The sequence below is a fragment of the Oncorhynchus masou genome, chromosome 24 (genome assembly GCF_036934945.1).
Source record: "Oncorhynchus masou masou isolate Uvic2021 chromosome 24, UVic_Omas_1.1, whole genome shotgun sequence".
NCBI lineage: Eukaryota > Metazoa > Chordata > Actinopteri > Salmoniformes > Salmonidae > Oncorhynchus > Oncorhynchus masou.
Window position 1 is genome coordinate 84,171,516 of NC_088235.1, and position 21,393 is coordinate 84,192,908.

Genomic DNA, 21,393 nt, shown 5'->3' on the forward strand with positions numbered 1-21,393 from the left:
TAGCACCGGAAAGGCAAAGTGTTCCCATTTTGAAGGTAGAACTCAACCTACCCGACAGGCCCAGATAGCAAATCAAGTGCACCTATAGGCCTACAACTGGCCAATCAGATCGCTCAGATCTACTTATCGGCACAGTTTCCCCGAGCCTTAAGCCTCGAGCACACATCAAAGTTGATACTGTGAGATTTAAAAACTTTTAAAACCATGACTGGAGAGAAAGTCAACAAATACAGCAAAGAGTTGCTGTTTAAAATGAATAAGCTCATGTTTAAGTTCAGCAGTGTCAACACTTTTATAAGTCATAGAATGCGCGTTCTCCCTATTTCCACTTCCAGTCACACTACAACCAGCACCGCAGCTGTAATGAATGAGTATTACAAAGTGTTTCAATAAGCTTGGGTTGTTATTATTAGCAGCTTATGTATTTTAACATTGAGAAATATTTCTGGTCATAGGAGTAACAACATGAATTAGTGCATGAGGCAGAAATAATGCAGTGCGACTTGAGTTTTGCCATCAGCTGGAAGACTGTCCCCTTTCTCACCGAAGGGAGGGAGAGCAAATGGGCGGAGAATCGGGTGAGAGGCAGCCTCCCCGCTGCTCTCCCTCCCTCCATCCCTCCCTCCTCTCAAATTGACCAGATGCAGGCCATCAGTCCAATCAAATAAAATAAAAAGCTAATTACTATACTCAGCTGTGCCTCACAAGAAATTCAACAAATGATCTATTACTAGTAATTATACACCTCAGATTTTGAAATATAATTTTAAAATGGTCTGCGAACAGCATTGGCTGGGCAATTCAAGCATAGCCAATATGCAGTGATAATTGGATTGGACCTACAGCACAAACATCATTGTTATTATTCATGTTCCTTGCTCACATCAGTTATACGCATTCTTATGTTCCCCACCCATCAGTGTGCACACTCTCCCTCTTGCTCCCAATCCCTCTCGTCTGTCCCGATACACGTTCTCTCTCTCTGTGTTTCCTCTCTAATCCACTAGCTATTAACTCCAGAGAGACAGGTTAGTTGAGATGGTGCTGCAGTGGATAGCAGCAGTCTTACGGGCTCCTGACTAATTCTGCTATTTTTTTTTTTTTTTAAGCTGATCTTAACTTTTTTTGTACATAATGTCTCCGTCATCATGTCCTATGACCGAAAACAGTTTCTGCACATCAGAACAGTGATCAGCGGAAGTGAAAAGAGGCAGGCGAGGCAGAATCCTGGCGAGACTACATTGGCTATATAGTAGCCGCAAAACACCAGTCTCAACGTCAACAGTGAAGAAGCGACTCCGGGATGCTGGCCCTTGTAGGCAGAGTTCCTCTGTCCAGTGTCTGTGTTCTTTTGCACATCTTAATATTTTATTTTTATTTGCCAGTCTGAGAGATAGCTTTTTCTTTGCAACTCTGCCTAGAAGGCCAGCATCCCAGAGTCGCTTCTTCACTGTTGACGTTGCGTCTGGTGTTTTGCGGGTACTATTAAACTTCTTCGATATAGTGGGCGCTCTTTTAATTTTTGGATATAAAAACGTTCCCATTTTAAACAAGATATTTTGCCACGAAAAGATGCTCGACTATGCATATAGCTGACAGCTTTGGAAAGAAAACACTCTGACGTTTCCAAAACTGCAAAGATATTGTCTGTGAGTGCCACAGAACTAATGCTACAGGCGAAACCAAGATATTTCATACAGGAAATGCCCCAGATTTTGAATGTGCTGTGTTCCAATGTCTCCTTATATGGCTGTGAATGCGCCAGGAATGAGCCTACACTTTCTGTCGTTTCCCCAAGGTGTCTGCAGCATTGTGACGTATTTGTAGGCATATCATTGGAAGATTGACCATAAGAGACTACATTTACCAGGTGTCCGCTTGGTGTTCTCCGTCGAAATTATTGTGCAATCTCCAGCTGCGTCCACTTTTCCATTCAGTTCAGAGGAGAAAGGCAACTGCCACGAATGATTTATCATCGAATAGATCTGTGTAACAACACCTTGAGGATTGATTCTAAACAACATTTGCCATGTTTCTGTCGATATTATGGAGTTAATTTGGAAAAAAGTTTGGCGTTGTTATGACTGAATTTTCGGGTTTTTTTCTTAGCCAAACGTGATGAACAAAACGGAGCGATTTCTCCTACACAAATAATCTTTTTGGAAAAACTGAACATTTGCTATCTAACTGAGAGTCTCCTCATTGAAAACATCTGAAGTTCTTCAAAGGTAAATGATTTTATTTGAATGCTTTTCTTGTTTTTGTGAAAATGTTGCCTGCTGAATGCTAGGCTTAATGCTATGCTAGCTATCAATACTCTTACACAAATGCTTGTGTAGCTATGGTTGAAAAGCATATTTTGAAAATCTGAGATGACAGTGTTGTTAATGTGAGCCAATATATTTATTTAATTTCATTTGCGATTTTCATGAATAGTTAACGTTGCGTTATGCTAATGAGCTTGAGGCTATGATTACGCTCCCGGATACGGGTTTGCTCGACGCTAGAGGTTAATGAAGCTGCCAGTTGAAGACTTGTGAGGCATCTGTTTCTCAAACTGTACTTGTCCTCTTGCTCAGTTGTGCCCTGGGGCCTCCCACTACTCTTTCTATTCTGGTTAGCGCCAGTTAGCCCAGTTCTGTGAAGGAAGTAGTACACAGCATTGTATGAGATCTTCAGTTTCTTGGCAATTTCTTGGAATAGCCTTAACTTCTTGCATCGAGCAATCCCGTATCCGGGAGCGTAATCATAGCAAGTTCAAACCCCCGTGCTGATAAGGTACAAATCTGTCGTTCTGCCCATGAACAGGCAGTTAACCTACTGTTCCTAGGTTGCTGGTTGCTGATAATGGGCCACTGTACGCCTATAAAAAATCTGCTGTTTCCAGCTATGATAGTTATTTACAACATCAACCATGTCTACACTGTATTCCTGATCAATTTGATGTAATTTTAATGTACAAAAAATGTGATTTTCTTTCAGAAACAAGGACATTTCTAAGTGACCCCAAACTTTTGAACGGTAGTGTATATAGTGACTTTTTCTCATACATTTTCTCCTTTCCGTATCTGTTACAGTCTTACAAACAAAATATATTCTACTAAAGATTGTTAACGGTACCAATGCATACTGATTCTTTATTGGAATAGTTTAAGCTGTCTTCCAAGCTTTGTAGCTTACACATTACACAGAAGGTAGAACACCACCATTGCCCTCGGATCTGTTGGCGAACGTCACTGGAGAACAAACAGGATGAGCTCTGTTTGAGACTATCCTATCAACATGACCTGAAAAAAGTTAATATCCTATGTTTCTCAGAGTCGTGGCTGAACGAGGACATGAATATGCATCTCGCTGGTTTTTCTATGATTTGTCAAGACTAGAGGGGTGTTTTTTTTGTTAACAACAGATGGTGCGACAACTTAGCAGAACTCGCCTGAGTTAGATTACTTCATGTTAAGCTGCAGACCATACTATTTATCAAGAGAGTTTTCACCTATTTATTTTTTCATAGCTGTCTTTTTACCACAGCAAACTGATGCTGGCACTAAGACCGAACTCAACGAGCTGTGCAGTGCCAGAAGTGCACATTCAGAGGCTGTGTTTCTCATGGCCTGTGATTTTACTGCAGGGGAACTGAACTCCATTTACCATCATGTCACCTGTGCAACTAGAGGCCACCAAACTCTAGATCAGCTTTTCTAGTTCCTTCTTACAAGCAAAAACTCAAACAGGAAGAACCAGTGACGCGCTCAATACTTAAGTGGTCCGATGAAGCAGATGCTAAGCTACAGGACTGTTTTGCTAGCACATTCTGGAATATGTTCCAGGATTCATCCAATAACATTGAGGAGTTTATCACATCAGTCACCGGCTTCATTAACAAGTGCATTGGCAACTTCGTCCTCACAGTGACCGAACCTATATACCCTAACCAGAATCCATGTATTACAGGCAAGATCTGCACTAAACTAAAGGCTAGAGCTGCCACTTTCAAGGAGCATAACACTAATCCTCATAAGAAATACATCTACGACCACCAACGAGCCATCAAACAAGAAAAGGATCAATACAGGACTAAGACTGAATCCTATGCCGGCTCTGACACGCCACAAATGTGGCAGCGCTTGCAAACTATCACGGATTACAAAGGGAAACCCATCCGCGAGCTGCCCAGTGACGCAAGCCTACAAGACGAGCTGTGAATAAGACCTTTTTAAGCAGGTTAACATTCGAAAGCCTGCATGGCCAGACATAATACCAGGACATGTACTCAGAGAATGCACTGACCAGCTGACAAGTGTCTTCACTGACATTTTCTACCCACCCCCGACCCGGTCTGTAATACCTACAGTGAGGCAAAAAAGCATTTAGTTAGCCACCAATTGTGCAAGTTCTCCCACTTAAAAAGATGAGAGAAGCCTGTAATTTTCATCATAGGTACACTTCAACTATGACAGCCAAAAAAAGAATTACATCCAGAAAATCATATTGTAGGATTTTTGAATGAATTTATTTGCAAATTATGGTGGAAAATAAGTATTTGATCAATAACAAAAGTTTATCTCAATACTTTGTTATATACCCTTTGTTGGCAATGAAAGAGGTCAAGCGTTTTCTGTAAGTCTTCACAAGGTTTTCACACACTGTTGCTGGTATTTTGGCCCATTCCTCCATGCAGATCTCCTCTAGAGCAGTGATGTTTTGGGGCTGTTGCTGGGAAACACGGACTTTCAACTCCCTCCAAAGATTTTCTATGGGGTTGAGATCTGCAGACTGGCTAGGCCACTCCAGGATCTTGAAATGCTTATTACGAAGCCACTCCTTCGTTGCCCGGGCGGTGTGTTTGGGATCATTGTCATGCTGAAAGACCCAGCCACGTTTCATCTTCAATGCCCTTGCTGATGGAAGGAGGTTTTCACTCAAAATCTCACGATACATGGCCCCATTCATTCTTTCCTTTACACGGATCAGTCGTCCTGGTCCCTTTGCAGAAAAACAGCCCCAAAGCATGTTTCCACCCCCATGCTTCACAGTAGGTATGGTGTTCTTTGGATGCAACTCAGCATTCTTTGTCCTCCAAACACGACGAATTGAGTTTTTACCAAAGGTTCTATGTTGGTTTCATCTGACCATATGACATTCTCCCAATCTTCTTCTGGATCATCCAAATGCTCTCTAGCAAATTTCAGACGGGCCTGGACATATACTGGCTTAAGCAGGGGGACACGTCTGGCACTGCAGGATTTGAGTCCCTGGTGGCGTAGTGTGTTACTGATGGTAGGCTTTGTTACTTTGTTCCCAGCTCTCTGCAGGTCATTCACTAGGTCCCCCCGTGTGGTTCTGGGAGTTTTGCTCACCGTTCTTGTGATCATTTTGACCCCACTGGGTGAGATCTTGTGTGGAGCCCCATATCGAGGGAGATTATCAGTGGTCTTGTATGTCTTCCATTTCCTAATAATTGCTCCCACAGTTGATTTCTTCAAACCAAGCTGCTTACCTATTGCAGATTCAGTCTTCTCAGCCTGGTGGAGGTCTACAATTTTGTTTCTGGTGTCCTGACAGCTCTTGGGTCTTGGCCATAGTGGAGTTTGGAGTGTGAGTGTTTTGAGGTTGTGGACAGGTGTCTTTTATACTTATAACAAGTTCAAACAAGTGCCATTAATACAGGTAATGAGTGGAGGATAGAGGAGCATCTTAAAGAATAAGTTACAGGTCTGTGAGAGCCAGAAATCTTGCTTGTTTGTAGGTGACCAAATACTTATTTTCCACCATAATTTGCAAATAAATTCATAAAAAAATCCTACAATGTGATTTTCTGGATTTGTTTTCTCATTTTGTCTGTCATAGTTGAAGTGTACTTATGATGAAAATTACAGGCCTCATCTTTTTAAGTGGGAGAACTTGCACAATTGGTGGCTGACTAAATACTTTTTTGCCCCACTGTATATGTTTCAAGAAAACCACCATAGTCCCTGTGCCCAAGAACGCCAAGGTAACCTGCCTAAATGACTATTGCCCTTTGGCACTCACGTCTTTAGCCATGAGATGTTTTGAAAATCTGCTCATGGCTCACATCAACACCATCATCCCAGACACACTGGACCTGCTCCAATTTGCATACTGCCCCAACAGATCCACAGATGATGCCATCTCTATTGCACACCACATTGCCCTTACCAACCTGGACAAAGTTAAAGGCAAAATGCTGTTCATTGACTACAGCTCAGCATTCAACAACATGGTGCCTTCCAAGCTCATCACCAAGCTTAGGACCCTGGCATTGAACACCTTCCACTGTAACTGGATCCTGGATTTCCTGATGGGCCAACCCCCAGGTGGTGAGGATAGGCAACAATATCCGCAACGCTGACCATAAACACAGGGCCCCTTAGGGGTGTGTGCTTAGTCCCCTCCTGTACTTTTCACCCACAACATACAAATCTGAAATATCACAAGTATTCAGACCCTTACTCAGTACTTTGTTGAAGCACCTTTGGCAGCGATTACAGCCTCGAGTCTTTTAGGGTATGATGCTACAAGGTTGGCACAACAGTATTTGTGGAGTTTCTCCCATTCTTCTCTGCAGATTAAGCTCTGTCCGGTTGGATGGGGAGCGTTGCTGCTCAGCTATTTTCAGGTCTCTCCAGAGATGCTAGATCGGGTTCAAGTCCGGGCTCTGGTTGGGCCACCCAAGGACATTCAGACATCTGTCCAGAAGCCATTCCTGCATTGTCTTGACTGTGTGCTTAGGGTCATTATCCTGTTGGAAGTTGAACATTCGCACCAGTCTGAGGTCCTGAGCGCTCGTTAGCAGGTTTTCATCAAGGATATCTCTGTACTTTCCTCCGTTCATCTTTCCCTCGATCCTGACTAGTTTCCCGGGCCCTGCCACTGAAAATCATCCCAACAGAATGATCCTGACACCACCATGCTTCACCGTAGGGATGGTGACAGGTTTCCTCCTTACGTGACGCTTGGCATTCAGGCCAAATAGTTCAATCTTGGTTTCATCAGACCAGAGAAGCTTGTTTCTCATGGTCTGAGAGTCCTTTATATGCCTTTTGGCAAACTCCAAGCGGACTGTCATGTGCCTTTTACTGAGGAGTGGCTTCTGTCTGGCCACTCTAACATAAAGCCCTGATTGATGGAGTGTTGCAGAGATGGTTGTCCTTCTGGAAGGTTCTCCCATCTCCACAGAGGAGCTCTGTCAGAGTGATCATTGGGTTCTTGGTCACCGCCCTTCTCCCCCCGATTACTCAGTTTGGCCGAGTGGCCAGCTCTAGGAAGAGTCTTGGTGGTTCCAAACTTCTTCCATTTAAGAATAATGGAGGCCACTGTGGTATTGGGGACATTCAATGCTGCAGAAATGTTTTGGTTCCCTTCCCCAGATCTGTGCCTCAATAAAATCCTGTCTCGGAGCTCTACGGCCAATTCCTTTGACCTCATGGCTTGGTTTTTTCTCTGACATGCACTGTCAACTGTGGACCTTATCTAGACAGGTGTGTGCATTTCCAAATCATGTCCAATCAATTGAATTTACCGCAAGTGGACTCGATTCAAGTTGTAGAAACATCTCAAGGATGATCAATAGAAACATGATGAACCTGAGCTCAATTTCGAGTCTCATAGCAAAGGGTCTGAATACTTACGTAAATAAGGTATTTCTGTTTTTTATTATTAATACATTTGCTAACATTTCTAAAAACCTGTTTTCGCTTTGTCATTATGGGCTATTGTTTGTAGATTGAGGGAAAACATTTTTTAATTCCATTTTAAAAAGGCTGTAACATATCAAAATGTGGAAAAATTGAAGGGGTCTGAATACTTTCCAAATACACCGCACATAACTACCTCAATTACCTCGTGCCCTTGCACATCGACTTGGTTATATACAGGGAGTACCAGTACCAAGTCGATGTGCAGAGGTATGAGGTAATAACATGGCTATATACAGGGAGTACCAGTACCGAGTCGATGTGCAGAGGTATGAGGTAATAACATGACTATATACAGGGATACCAGTACCATGACCCATACCTCTGCACATCGACTTGGAGTACCAGTACCATGTTATTACCCCATACCTCTGCACATCGACTTGGTACTGCTACTCCCTGTATATAGCCATGTTATTACCTCATACCTCTGCACATCGACTTGGTACTGGTACTCCCTGTATATAGCCATGTTAATACCTCATACCTCTGCACATCGACTCGGTACTGGTACTCCCTGTATATAACCATGTTATTACCTCATACCTCTGCACATCGACTCGGTACTGGTACTCCCTGTACATAGCCATGTTATTACCTCATACCTCTGCACATCGACTCGGAACTGGTACTCCCTGTATATAGCCATGTTATTACCTCATACCTCTGCACATCGACTCGGTACTGGTACTCCCTGTATATAGCCATGTTATTACCTCATACCTCTGCACATCGACTCGGTACTGGTGCTCCCTGTATATAGCCATGTTATTACCTCATACCTCTGCACATCGACTCGGTACTGGTACTCCCTGTATATAGCCATGTTATTACCTCATACCTCTGCACATCTGGTACTCCCTCGCCATGTTATTACCTCATACCTCTACTGGTACTCCCTGTATATAGCCATGTTATTACCTCATACCTCTGCACATCGACTCGGTACTGGTACTCCCTGTATATAGCCATGTTATTACCTCATACCACTGCACATCGACTCGGTACTGGTGCTCCATGTATATAGCCATGTTATTACCTCATACCTCTGCACATCGACTCGGTACTGGTGCTCCCTGTATATAGCCATGTTATTACCTCATACCTCTGCACATCGACTCGGTACTGGTACTCCCTGTATATAGCCATGTTATTACCTCATACCTCTGCACATCGACTCGGTACTGGTACTCCCTGTATATAGCCATGTTATTACCTCATACCTCTGCACATCGACTTGGTACTGGTACTCCCTGTATATAGCCATGTTTATTTTTTTACTTGTCATTGTTATTAGTTATTCACTGTGTATTTATTCCTCATGTCACTATTTCAAGGACCCGTAACTAAGCATTTAGTTAGTTTACAGCTGTTGTTTGTGGGTGTAATTGAACTGCAGGCTTCATATAGGCTTTTTCTCTCAAACACGCTTTGTTCCACCACAGCCGCCACGTGGGACCATGTTCCTGTAACCAGTAGCAAGTCATAAACCATCCTCACTCACACAAAATGTCTTCCTCTCAATTTTATGGAACGAGAAGGACTAAAAATGAAAAGAGGTGAGAGAGGAACAGATGACAATATCAGAGTAAATTGTTTTCTCCGCTTACCTCCCTACAATGACTAACAGTCTTCATATCATTTTATACATTTAGCCAAAGTGAGTAGATTTTAGGGTAGTTGTTTGGAATTTGATTCAGAAACCAACCGTCACCCTGTCTTTTTAACTTCTCCCACTCACCACTTTTGCTGTTAAAAGTACTCAAAAGACACAGACAGAGACAGCAGCTGCATAGTGTATGTTTACAGTGGTGAAGTGTGCATTCATATATGATTCTGCAGCTGTAATCAATGTAATGAATGCATGGTTGAACCGCAGGGCCCACCCGTGTCCTTAACCTCTCACAGTTGATGTAAGACAGGATGTATCAGCTTAAATAATTAACCCCCCCCCCACTGATTGAGTGCTTGATTGAGAACAGTTCACTTGAAAGCTCTGCACAGTTGTGGAAGGCAGATCTCTGAGGAAACAGTATGGAGCAGAGCTCCCTTGAAGCCAGCCTCGTAGTGGGTGTACATCTAAGCATCCTTGTTACCGTTTGCATGTTATTAACTCACATATTTATTCTACTTACTATTCACCAAATTATCTTACAGATGAAGCGGGATTTCAGAAACACAAACAAACACACACACACAAGAATGTACGCACACGCACGCTAACCCTAAACCTAACCCCTAACCATAATTCTAATCCTAATTGTACCCCTAAACCTAAAATATAATTTTTCCATGTGGAGACCGGCGAAATGTCCCCACTTGTCTGAATTTTTTGTTTTAATATCATTGTGAGGACACACACACACTGTCTCTACTGTTTCCCCCTGCTCACAGACTGTGCAGTAGAGCAGTTTTTAGGCTGTGTAGGAGTATCAGTAGGCGTCAGGCAAACCAAGGTGTGTAGAGTGGGCTGGTATTCTGCTGCTCCCTCTGTCAGATTAGCAGGGTGATGGATTGATACGCTCTCCGCTCTGTCAGCAGGAGAGCAACACTACACTTTAACCATGGAGCCTCACCGCTGAGCCCCCTGCTCCTTCAAAGACCTATCACTACTACACCTATTAAACATCAGGCCCTCCTCCATACCTCCCTGTTGGAACTCCCTGTACCCCTATGTATCCCCTCCTGGAAGCCTTCATCCGGCCCTATCCTGGGCCTTGCCATACTGGTGAAGAGGAGAACGTTGATGTTTCAATTATTCTAATTGAAGCAGCACCCTTACGGCAAGCCAGCAGTGTTGCACAGCGTGTGGACCTGGCAAAACATCAATGCTAATTACCTGGAGTCAGATAGAGACTGTAGCTATTACTCCACCTGGGAAAGGAGTGATGAGACCCATCCTACATTCACATATCAGCTCCGCCTTACGCAGAGGCAAGCATGTTAATGTCTGTAGCTGTGAGATTAACTCCTCATATTTAGTCTGTGATCATTGTACACACACACACACACACACACACACACACACACACACACACACACACACACACACACACACACACACACACACACACACACACACACACACACACACACACACACACACACACACACACATGCATTATGCACACATACGTACACACACACATACACATATACAGTGGGGAGAACAAGTATTTGATACACTGCGATTTTGCAGGTTTTCCTACTTACAAAGCATGGAGAGGTCTGTTTTTATCACAGGTACACTTTAACTGTGAGAGACAGAATCTGGGGCGGCAGGGTAGCCTAGTAGTTAGTGTTGGACTAGTAACCGGAAGGTTGCAAGTTCAAATCCCCGAGCTGACAAGGTACAAATCTGTCATTCTGCCCCTGAACAGGCAGGTAACCCACTGTTCCTAGGCCGTCATTGAAAATAAGAATTTGTTCTTAACTGACTTGCCTAGTAAGGTAAATATTATTTGTTTTTAATATCCAGAAAATCACATTGTATGATTTTGAAGTAATTAATTTGCATTTTATTGCATGACATAAGTATTTGATCACCTACCAACCAATAAGATTTCCGGCTCTCACAGACCTGTTAGTTTTTCTTTAAGAAGCCGTCCTGTTCTCCACTCATTACCTGTATTAACTGCACCTGTTTGAACTCATTACCTGTATAAAAGACACCTGTCCACACACTCAATCAAACAGACTCCAACCTCTCCACAATGGCCAAGACCAGAGAGCTGTGTAAGGACATCAGGGATAAATTGTAGACATGCACAATGCTGAGATGGGCTACAGGACAATAGGCAAGCAGCTTGGTGAGAAGGCCAAAACTGTTGGCGCAATTATTAGATAATGAAAGAAGTTCAAGATGACGGTCAATCACCCTCAGTCTGGGGCTCCATGCAAGATCTCACCTTGTGGGGCATCAATGATCATGAGGAAGGTGAGGGATCAGTCCAGAACTACACAGCAGGACCTGGTCAATGACCTGAAGAGAGCTGGGACTACAGTCTCAAAGTGAACCATTAGTAACACACTACTTTTCTGCAAAGGGGACAGGACGACTGCACCGTATTGAGGGGAGGATGGATGGGGCCATGTGTCGCGAGATCTTGGCCAACAACCGCCTTCCCTCAGTAAGAGCATTGAAGATGGGTCGTGGCTGGGTCTTCCAGCATGACAACGACCCGAAACACACAGCCAGGGCAACTAAGGAGTGGCTCTGTAAGAAGCATCTCAAGGTCCTGGAGTGGCCTAGCCAGTCTCCAGACCTGAACCCAATAGAAAATCTTTGGAGGGAGCTGAAAGTCTGTATTGCCCAGCGACAGCCCCGAAACCTGAAGGATCTGTATGGACGAGTGGGCCAAAATCCCTACTGCAGTGTGTGCAAACCTTGTCAAAAACAACAGGAAACGTATGATCTCTGTAATTGCAAACAAAGTTTTCTCTACCAAATATTAGGTTCTGCTTTTCTGATGTATCAAATACTTATGTCATGCAATAAAATGCAAATTAATTACTTTAAAATCATACAATGTGATTTTCTGGATTTTTGTTTTAGATTCCGTCTCTCACAGTTAAAGTGTACCTATGATAAAAATTACAAACCTTTACATGCTTTGTAAGTAGGGAAACCTGCAAAATCGGCAGTGTATCAAATATTTGTTCTCCCCACTGTATGTAAAAACAGGGACATGGTGTCACACCTGCTCCCGCTCTCTCTCCCTGGCACTCTGAGTGCCAGGCTGCCCAGCACTGCGCACTCCTGCCACCGTCATTACACACATCTGCTTCCCTCGTCACGTGCATCAGCAAATTATTTTTACTCAATCACCTGATTTAGTCACTTTAACCATATCAGTCACTTTAACCATATCAACATGTACATACTACCTCAATCAGCCTGACTAACCGGTGTCTGTATGTAGCCTCGCTACTGTATATAGCTGGTCTTTTTACTGTTTTATTTCTTTACCTACCTATTGTTCACCAAATACGTTTTTGCACTATTGGTTAGAGCCTGTAAGCAAGCATTTCTCTGTAAGGTCTACACCTGTTGTATTCGGCGCACGTGACAAAAACTTTGATTTGATTATTACATCCCCTATATTTGACTGTTCCCCAGCGATCCACGGATGCGGTATTAATTGTCATTCCTGTTCTATGTCGGTTCCAAATTAAATGTTGACTCCCCATACCTGCTTCTCATCTCCAGCGTCGGTTCTTACAGAATGTAGCAACCTTCAAATGAAGCATCGGGCACTGCTGGCTTTTCAGTTGGTGGTGACGTCAGGTCCAGGGGCTGCCGCCGAAGGAACCGGGGATGCCTTAGCTGGATCGTCGGGCTTCCATGCCCTAGTTGGCTCGAGGTTTCATTTCCCTGGTTGGCTCGGCAGGCTCCCACGTCCTAATGGGATCATCAGACTGTCACACCTCAACCAGATCGTCAGGCTACCGCGCCTCAGCCGGTTCGCCAGGCTCCTACACCCCAGCCGGCTGGTCCAGCACCCATGCTTCGGCCAGCCCGTCTGGCTCTGCCAGGTGGTGCCCCTAGAGGGGCAAGTACTGTCACGCAGGTTCCCGCTCTCTCTCCCTGGCGCTCTTTGAGTGCCAGGCTGCCCAGCACTGCGCACTCCTGCCACCATCATATCGCACACCTGGTTCCCTCGTCATGCGCATCAGCGAATTATTGGACTCACCTGGACTCAATCACCTGTTTTTTTTATTACCTCCCCTATATTTGTCAGTTCCCCAGCTCTGTTCCCCGCTGCTGTATTAATGTTCGTATGCCGTTATGTTACCCGGTGCTGACATTGTTCCTGTCCTGTTTACTGTTTGTGCTATATTAAAATGTTGACTCCTCGTTCCTGCTTCTCATCTGCAGTGTCGGTCCTTATACATGGTCATCTCTAACCCAGAATCATCACTCGGTTTCATGAAATATGCAGGTTGCGTACCGACACACACCCTCTTCCCTTTGCTTTCACACGCAGACATTGACAGCTACAAAAGGTCGTCATGAAAACATAAAAATAAGCTATTGCTCGGATTGGAATTGAAATGGCCTCTCATGGGTTTTTCCTTCAAAGGCATGGTTGAATGTTAAAGCCGCCTTGGCATCTTTAGAGCAGACAGTTTCAGACTGCTGTGCCCCTTGGGTATTGATATAGCACATGGCAGAAGCACTGAGTACTGTAGTCTAGAATAGATTGATTTGTCTCTGAGACATACCCATTAAAACCCCCTTCGTCTGTTCTTTGTTAGGATGTCAAGTCACAGACTCCTGTTTAAATTCAAGGACCAACACTAATGGTATACTACCGGAATTACTAGCTGCACGTAACTGCCAGAATAATGGAAACACTTGAGTAAATGAGGGATACAAAGTATATTGAAAGCAGGTGCTTCCACACAGGTGTCTTTCCGGAATTAAGTAAGCAATTAACATCCCATCATGCTCAGGGTCATGTATAAAAATGGCCATTATTATCATTGCTATGCCCCCATAGGTTGACAGTGCCCCCAATCCGCAGGGCACGAGTGGTCACTGAATAGTTTAATGAGCATGAAAACTATGTTAACCATATGCCACCAGATCTCAACCCAATTGGAAACTTATGGGAGATTCTGGATTGGTGCCTGAGATGGAATTTTCCACCACAATCAACAAAACACCAAATTATGGAATTTCTTGTGGAAGAATGCTGTCGCATCCCTCCAATTGAGTTCCAGACACTTGTAGAATCTATGCCAAGGTGCATTGAAGCTGTTCTGGTTCGTGGCGGCCCATTGCCCTATTAAGACACATTATCTTGTTGTTTCCTTTTATTTTGGCAGTTTCTCCATATGTGAACTGTTATTGTAACTAAGTTACAGTATGTAAATATGAATTAAAAGTGAATTATACAGTTTTAATTGCATGTTAGCTGAGTGAATTATAAAAAAATAAAAAAAAGTGAATTATACACTTTTAATTGCATGTTAGCTACAGAATGTTAGCTAACCCTTTGGCTCTTTCACTCTGAGGCCTCCTGCTAGTTTTGTGCAGAAGGCTGGTTATCCATCAAAGGCTAGCCAATGGCAAAACGATTACCCCCCTGTCGCGTGCCTGAGGGCAAGGGGACAAGGTGCAGTTTCAATTACTCTCAAGTTCATTAGAGTGTCTGCTAAATTACTAAAATGTAAATGTAATTAGCATGGATCTACAGACCAGTCTGTGGGTCTGGGTGTCGATAACTCAGCTTGGTGTATGGCGGCCCTGTGCCACTGAGCCAAATCAACCTTGACTCCTGCAGCTGATGGACAAAGGGGGAGAGAGGCAGAGAACGGTAACTAATGCTGTGGACAAATTAGATCCTCTCACAAATGACAGAGGGAAGGAGAGAGTGGCCATAATGGCAGGTAAAATTAGCTGTTAAGTGGTGATCACATCAGTCTTCTCAACCCCTCTGTAGTTTTTTGTCAAAGCTGAGAAGCAGGTCAAAGACATTGGGCCCTATTAAGCACAGACAGGCTTTTGACAAAGGACCAGTGACCCTGTGTTGTGTGAACCGAGTCATCCCAGCTAAAAGATTCTCAAATTAGAGAAGGCCACACATGGCCATCAACACCTACTTGCAGTCATATCAAGATACTTCCACATCTACATAATTACATGTTTGAACAAACAGTATCCTCATACATTGCAGTGTTCACAAGAGATCTCTACATATGACCCTGGTTCACTGTGGTTGTTGTACACAACAACTGTTGTTGTGTACAAGATCTCCTGAATCTTGCTCGTCTTCCCTCGCTTGGCTAGTCTACTGCTGGTTACTGTAGAGTTGCTGTGTAGAGCCCGGCCACTCTTCTCCCCAGCAGCTGACAATTAGGCTACTGGAGGAGTCCTCAGACTCACACTGCTGGTTTTGCCCCTCACAGCGAGAGAGAGAGAGTGTGAGGAGGTGGATCAGAAAGAGAGACTAATATAAAAGCCGGAATATTGACCAATCAGATCACAGCTGTGACTTAGGGAGAGGAAAAGTAGAGGAGAGAAAGCTCAGGCTGCTAAGGCATGGTCAGACCCCGGTGTGTACAGTACATTTTTTTATTTTTTTATTAGGCAAGTCAGTTAAGAACAAATTCTTATTTACAATTATGGCTGAGGAACAGTGGACTACCTGCCTTGTTCAGGGGCAGAACAACAGATTTTTTACCTTGTCAGCTTAGGGATTCAATCTTGCAGCCCTTCAGTTACTAGTCCAACGCTCTAACCACTAGGCTACCTGCCACCCCGTGGGAAACTGCTACCAGAAAGGCATATATGTTAAATTGGTCAACCAACCCAATCATCTGTCACCTCTTGATTCACTGGTCGAATGGTCAAATCACTTCTGAAGATTGGAGCACCACAGTGATTGTTGGGCCTTTGTGAGTACAAGTTTTGAGGAGCATACAGCCACTATAGGGAAATATGTGCATAGAAACATGAATGACAAAAAACTCAGATAAAATCTATTATCGTCACAAAATATTGACTCAAACACAGAGATAGAAACAGTGCACAACAAAACCAAAATTCCCTGGCAGGGATCCCAGTGCCAGATGAAAGGTAAATGTTAAATGTAGGGAAAACTATTTTACTGGAGGAGAGATAGAGACCAGTATGTGTGAATGTGGGTGAGCAGGATGAGATTGTGTATGAGGTTGGTTGAAGGGGGTGATTGAGTGGTGTAATTTCTGCTCCCATGATGTGCTCTGTCATGTTAATGGTATTGTTGCAACACGTGCACACCAAAAACACATGGGCTAAATGACAGCTGCATGATGTGTAATAACCATCAGTAGGGAATCATTTCAGTTCAATACAGAGCCATACATAGATACATACTACATACTGTATCTCTGACTAAATGTAATGCACATGATGTATTTGCCCACATTACAGATGACTAGTAAAACAGGGGGCGTCACATTATGTATGTATGTGTGTGTGTGTACATCTTGTGATTGAAATGAGCAGGTGGGACTGAAATGAGCAGGTGGGACTGAAATGAGCAGGTGGGACTGAAATGAGTAGGTGGCATCAGTGCTATAAGGAGATTCCTCACGAAACTAGATTTTCAAGACATTTAATCCATAGAATTTTGAGGAAGGATTGTTGCCATGCATTTGACATTTGTACTTTAAAGCATAATTGAGAAATAATTAATTGAAGTTGGAATATGTGTGACATTTTGGCCTTACCCAGGCTTCCTTTAAGACTCCAAAGGGCCCTTAATGTAATTTTTTGTTATTTTTTCATGAGGAATCATCCTAAACATTTACATCTGAATTATCATTTTTGTTGATCACTATGGTTGATCCTAATATCTCTTTCACATCAGAGTGCAGTGTCTTGTTGCAGTGTCATATTACAGTTTTTGCAGGTTGTGGAAACAGTGCTACATATTGTTCAGTATATTAATGTCTGCATTGCATTCCCTGTCCTTTTAAAGGTGTCCCCTCTGGTCCCAGGAATGTCATCTCCATCGTCAACGAGACCTCTGTGATCCTGGAGTGGCACCCGCCTAGGGAGACTGGCGCCCGCGATGACGTCACCTACAACATCGTGTGCAGGAAGTGCCGTGCGGATCGGCCGTTGTGCTCCCACTGTGATGACAACGTGGAGTATGTGCCCAGGCAGCAGGGCCTGACTGAGACCAGGGTGTTCATCAGTAACCTGTGGGCCCACACCCCCTACGCCTTTGAGATACACGCTATCAATGGAGTCACCAACAAGAGCCCCTACCCTGCCCAGCACGTGTCCATCAACATCACTACCAACCAGGCTGGTCAGTGGCATTGTACAGCACCATGCTTTGTGTCTCACACCATGCTTTAAGATACATGTTAATGTACAGCCATTCACAACAAGTACATTTCAGTGGTACACGTTTCAAGGTAACTGCAACAAAAAGGTCTGAGGCAGTCTAATGGTCTACAGTCAAGCTTTAGCCCTATAGTGTATACAATCGATTTTCTCTGTCCTTTAATAAGATGGATGCTATTGATAGCCGTCTTGTATTCTTGACTGAAAGCCTTCCTCACTCATCAACAGAATGAGTCAACAGACTCAACACAGTCCTGTACATTGCTATTGATCGGCAGCAATTAAATCCCAAGGTTACATTCGTGTGATTTTTTTTTCCATGTTCCTATTTGTCAATAAGTGAAACTGTTTCACCTGTTGCTGTTAGGTGAGTTTCTATTGAACAGCCTCCCCTGGCAACCATTATAGAGTTTTGTTCTGGAAATCAATGCCTTAAGGCTTATATTTATCGTCTAAATGATGAATGCTATTGCACAACAACACATCAGCGCTACTGGCATTTCTTGTTTTTTTAAACCGGAGACATTCTAGAACATTCTAGAACCAAAGGCAAGGCTTTTGATCTTTTGTCAAGACTTCACTTCGGCTGTTTTGGATTTTTCATAACGTTTTCAATATTCAAGCATCACAGATTGGTTTATTACTTGTATGTCTCTCACAATACAGACAACATCATTCAGGAGGTACAATTCAATGTAAGTCATACAATGTATCTTTCTATCGCTTTCTTTTGGTATTGAAAAATCATATGGACTTGATAATTGATAATAAGTCCTTCCACTTTTAAATATGGCGTGAATCAGCCATTTCAGAATCTATCAAACTTCTGTAGGTTGGTGTAATGAGGTGTAATACATTGTCGTGTCTTTGGCTATGCCGGATTAAGTGATATGACATGCTATTCTATAAAATAATTTATCCGTAAATACTATTACCTGATTGAGCTAATCATGTAAATGTAATTAACTAGAGAGTCGGACACCACAAAATAATATTTATAGAGCTGCTATCTTCCGAATAAACTCTTAAAGAACTAGTAATATTTTATATCCATAGCAGTCAATATCAATCGTCACCTCAATTCAGTCTCATCTGAAAGTTGTAAATTCTTTTATCTGCACAAACCCTGGGTAACAAGTTGAATCAGCAATACAAAATTAATTATTTCATTTAATTATTTATTGACTAAATACCTAACTAATTACACATACACACAATTAATCATAACTTGATTACAAATTACGTCATAAAAGAAAACGTCCCTAGCGGGCGGAACAGATATGACAGCTTGTTACACAAAGGAAAAGGGTCTGGGTTGAGTGAAAGAGCGGGAGACTGAGGAACAAAGGGAAAAAGTCTTATGCATTCTAAATTACCGCCCATTTGGAAAAGGAAAATGCAATAAATATTTACTCTGAGCTGCGCTTCAGTAGGTTGGTGGTAGATGGAAGACCGTGTTTCCAAACCGAGTCCTCTGTCCTTTGAAGAATGTCTCTGGTGGTCAATTGGATAAGTTGTTGTAACGTCGTTGTGTGATAGACGGGATACTCTCTGTTCCTTCCTAAACTTGCGTTTGCAGCTGCGGTTGCTAACTCAACGGCTAGGAGGTATCACTTCTGTAGTGAATAAGAGTTCAAAGTTCATACCATTCGCAACCAAAGCTCACACTGATGTTGCCTTCGTTCTGTAGTTATTATCTGAACCATTCTGACATAGGACCGTCGTCCTCACATCATCGGAACAGGAAGTTATGTTATCATCAAGGCTTTATATAGAAAGGGAGAAAAGGGGTGTGTTTCATAGTTTACAACCTCTGTCTCTTCATGTGGGCGGGCGGGCCACTGAGTGAGCAGCCTTATCTTATAAAAACCCACATCTCAAATTTTAGATTCTAAAATCACATTTCATCCCATCACAAATAATTCCCTATTCAAACATTTAAATTGAACAACAATTCCATGTGAATCTGACAACTCTGGTGTGTAGACTTTCCACTGTAGAGTTTGTCATCTTATCATTGATGAGAATGTCTCAGATGACAACCGAATTGACATCATATTCATTAAGTACCACTGCATATGTTCAATTGTTCGGATTACCAGAATATAGTTAATTTCCCCCCACCTTCTGATGTTCCCCGAATCTCTATGTTAACCAAGGGTTTTGCAAATGTAACCTCAGTAGGGTAGAGAGAGGAAAAAGGGGGGAAGAGGTATTTATGACTGTCATAAACCTATCCCCCAGGCCAATGTCATGACAACATGAAGGAGACATTGTTTCATTGGTAAGCCATTCTAGTACTCAGTTGTCCTGTCATACGGTATACCCATGGGTAACACCAGGCCAGCCAATGACACCTCTCCCTCCAGACATAGGACTCGTTGTTAGGAAGACTTGAAAATGTCTTCTTGAAAAGGATTATAATCATGACTCTCTTCAGTGCTCCACTGTGAATGTTCTTGGAGGAACATCAATATTGTATCTTACACTGCTATATTACTTTCAATTAAATTGAACTATGGTTACTGAGCTAACACAGTGTTCAGTTGCATTCAATTATAACCATGTGTTGAACCAAACAACAAGCTATAGAGAACACCTGGAGTCTACAGAGCCTTCAGAAAGTATTCATACCACTTGACCATTTCCACATTTTGTTGTGTAACTGCCTGAATTTAAAGTGGATTAAATTGAGATATCTTGTCACTGGCCTAAACACAATACCCCATAATGTCATGGGGGAATTATGTTTTTAGACATTTTTACAAATTAATTAAAAATGAAAAGCTGAAATGTCTTGAGTCAATAAGTATTCAACCCCTTTGTTATGGTGAAGTTAATTCAAATCAAATTGTATTAGTCAATGCAAATAGTCCAGGTAGCCATTTGATAGTGTTCAGCCGTATTACGGCTTTGGGGTAGAAGCTGTTAAGGAGCCTTTTGGTCCCAGACTTGGCGCTCCAGTACCGCTTGCTGTGCGGTAGCTGAGAGAACAGTCTGACTTGAGTGGCTCTAGTCTTTGACATTGTTTAGGGCCTTCCTCTGACACCACCTGGCATAGAGGTCCTGGATGGCAGGAAGCCCTCTGCAGCGCCTTGGGGTCGGATGAAGAGCAGTCGGAGGCCGAGCAGTTGCCATACCAATCGGCGATGCAACCAGTCAGAATGCTCTCAACAGTGCAGCTGTAGAACCTTTTGAGGATCTGAGGTCTCATACCAAATCTTTTCAGCCTCCTGAGGGGGAATAGGCATTGTCGTGACCTCTTCATGACTGTCTTGGTGTGTTTGGATCATGATAGGTCCTTCGTGATGTGGACACCAAGGAACTTCAAGTTCTCAATCCGCTCCACCACAGCCCTGTAGATGTCAATGGGGGCATGCTTGGCCCGCATTTTCCTGTAGTCCACAATCAGCTCCTTTGTCTTGCTCACATTGAGGTCAGGTCTCTCTATAGGTGGTCTCATCATTTGTGATCAGGCATACCACCTTCGTGTCGTCGGCAAACTTAATGGAGTTGGAGTCATGCGTGTCCACGCAGTCATGGGTGAACAGGGAGTACAGGAGGGTCAGCATGGCGGATGTGTTGTTGCCTACCCTCACCACCTGGGGGCAGCCTGTGAGGAAGTCCAAGATCCAGTTGTAGAGGGAGGTGTTCAGTCCAAGGACCCTCAGCTTAGTGATGAGCTTGGAGGGCACTATGGTGTTGAATGCTGAGCTGTAGTCAATGAACAGCATTCTCACAAAGGTGTTCCTTTTGTCCAGGTAGGAAAGAGCAGTGTGGAGGGCAATAGAGATTGTGTCACCTGTGGATCTGTTGGTGCGGTATGTGATT

The 21,393-nt window shown here is 43.2% G+C and overlaps 1 protein-coding gene across 1 annotated transcript in view; it reads left to right on the plus strand.

Moving 5' to 3' along the window:
• The window catches only part of LOC135512873 (ephrin type-B receptor 1-like), a 202,228-nt gene that overhangs the window by 113,994 nt on the left and 66,841 nt on the right, over positions 1–21,393 (plus strand). Inside the window, exon 5 of the mRNA XM_064935338.1 lies at positions 17,189–17,524. Within this exon, the coding sequence (XP_064791410.1) occupies positions 17,189–17,524 (336 nt within the window). The remainder of the gene's footprint in view (positions 1–17,188; positions 17,525–21,393) is intronic.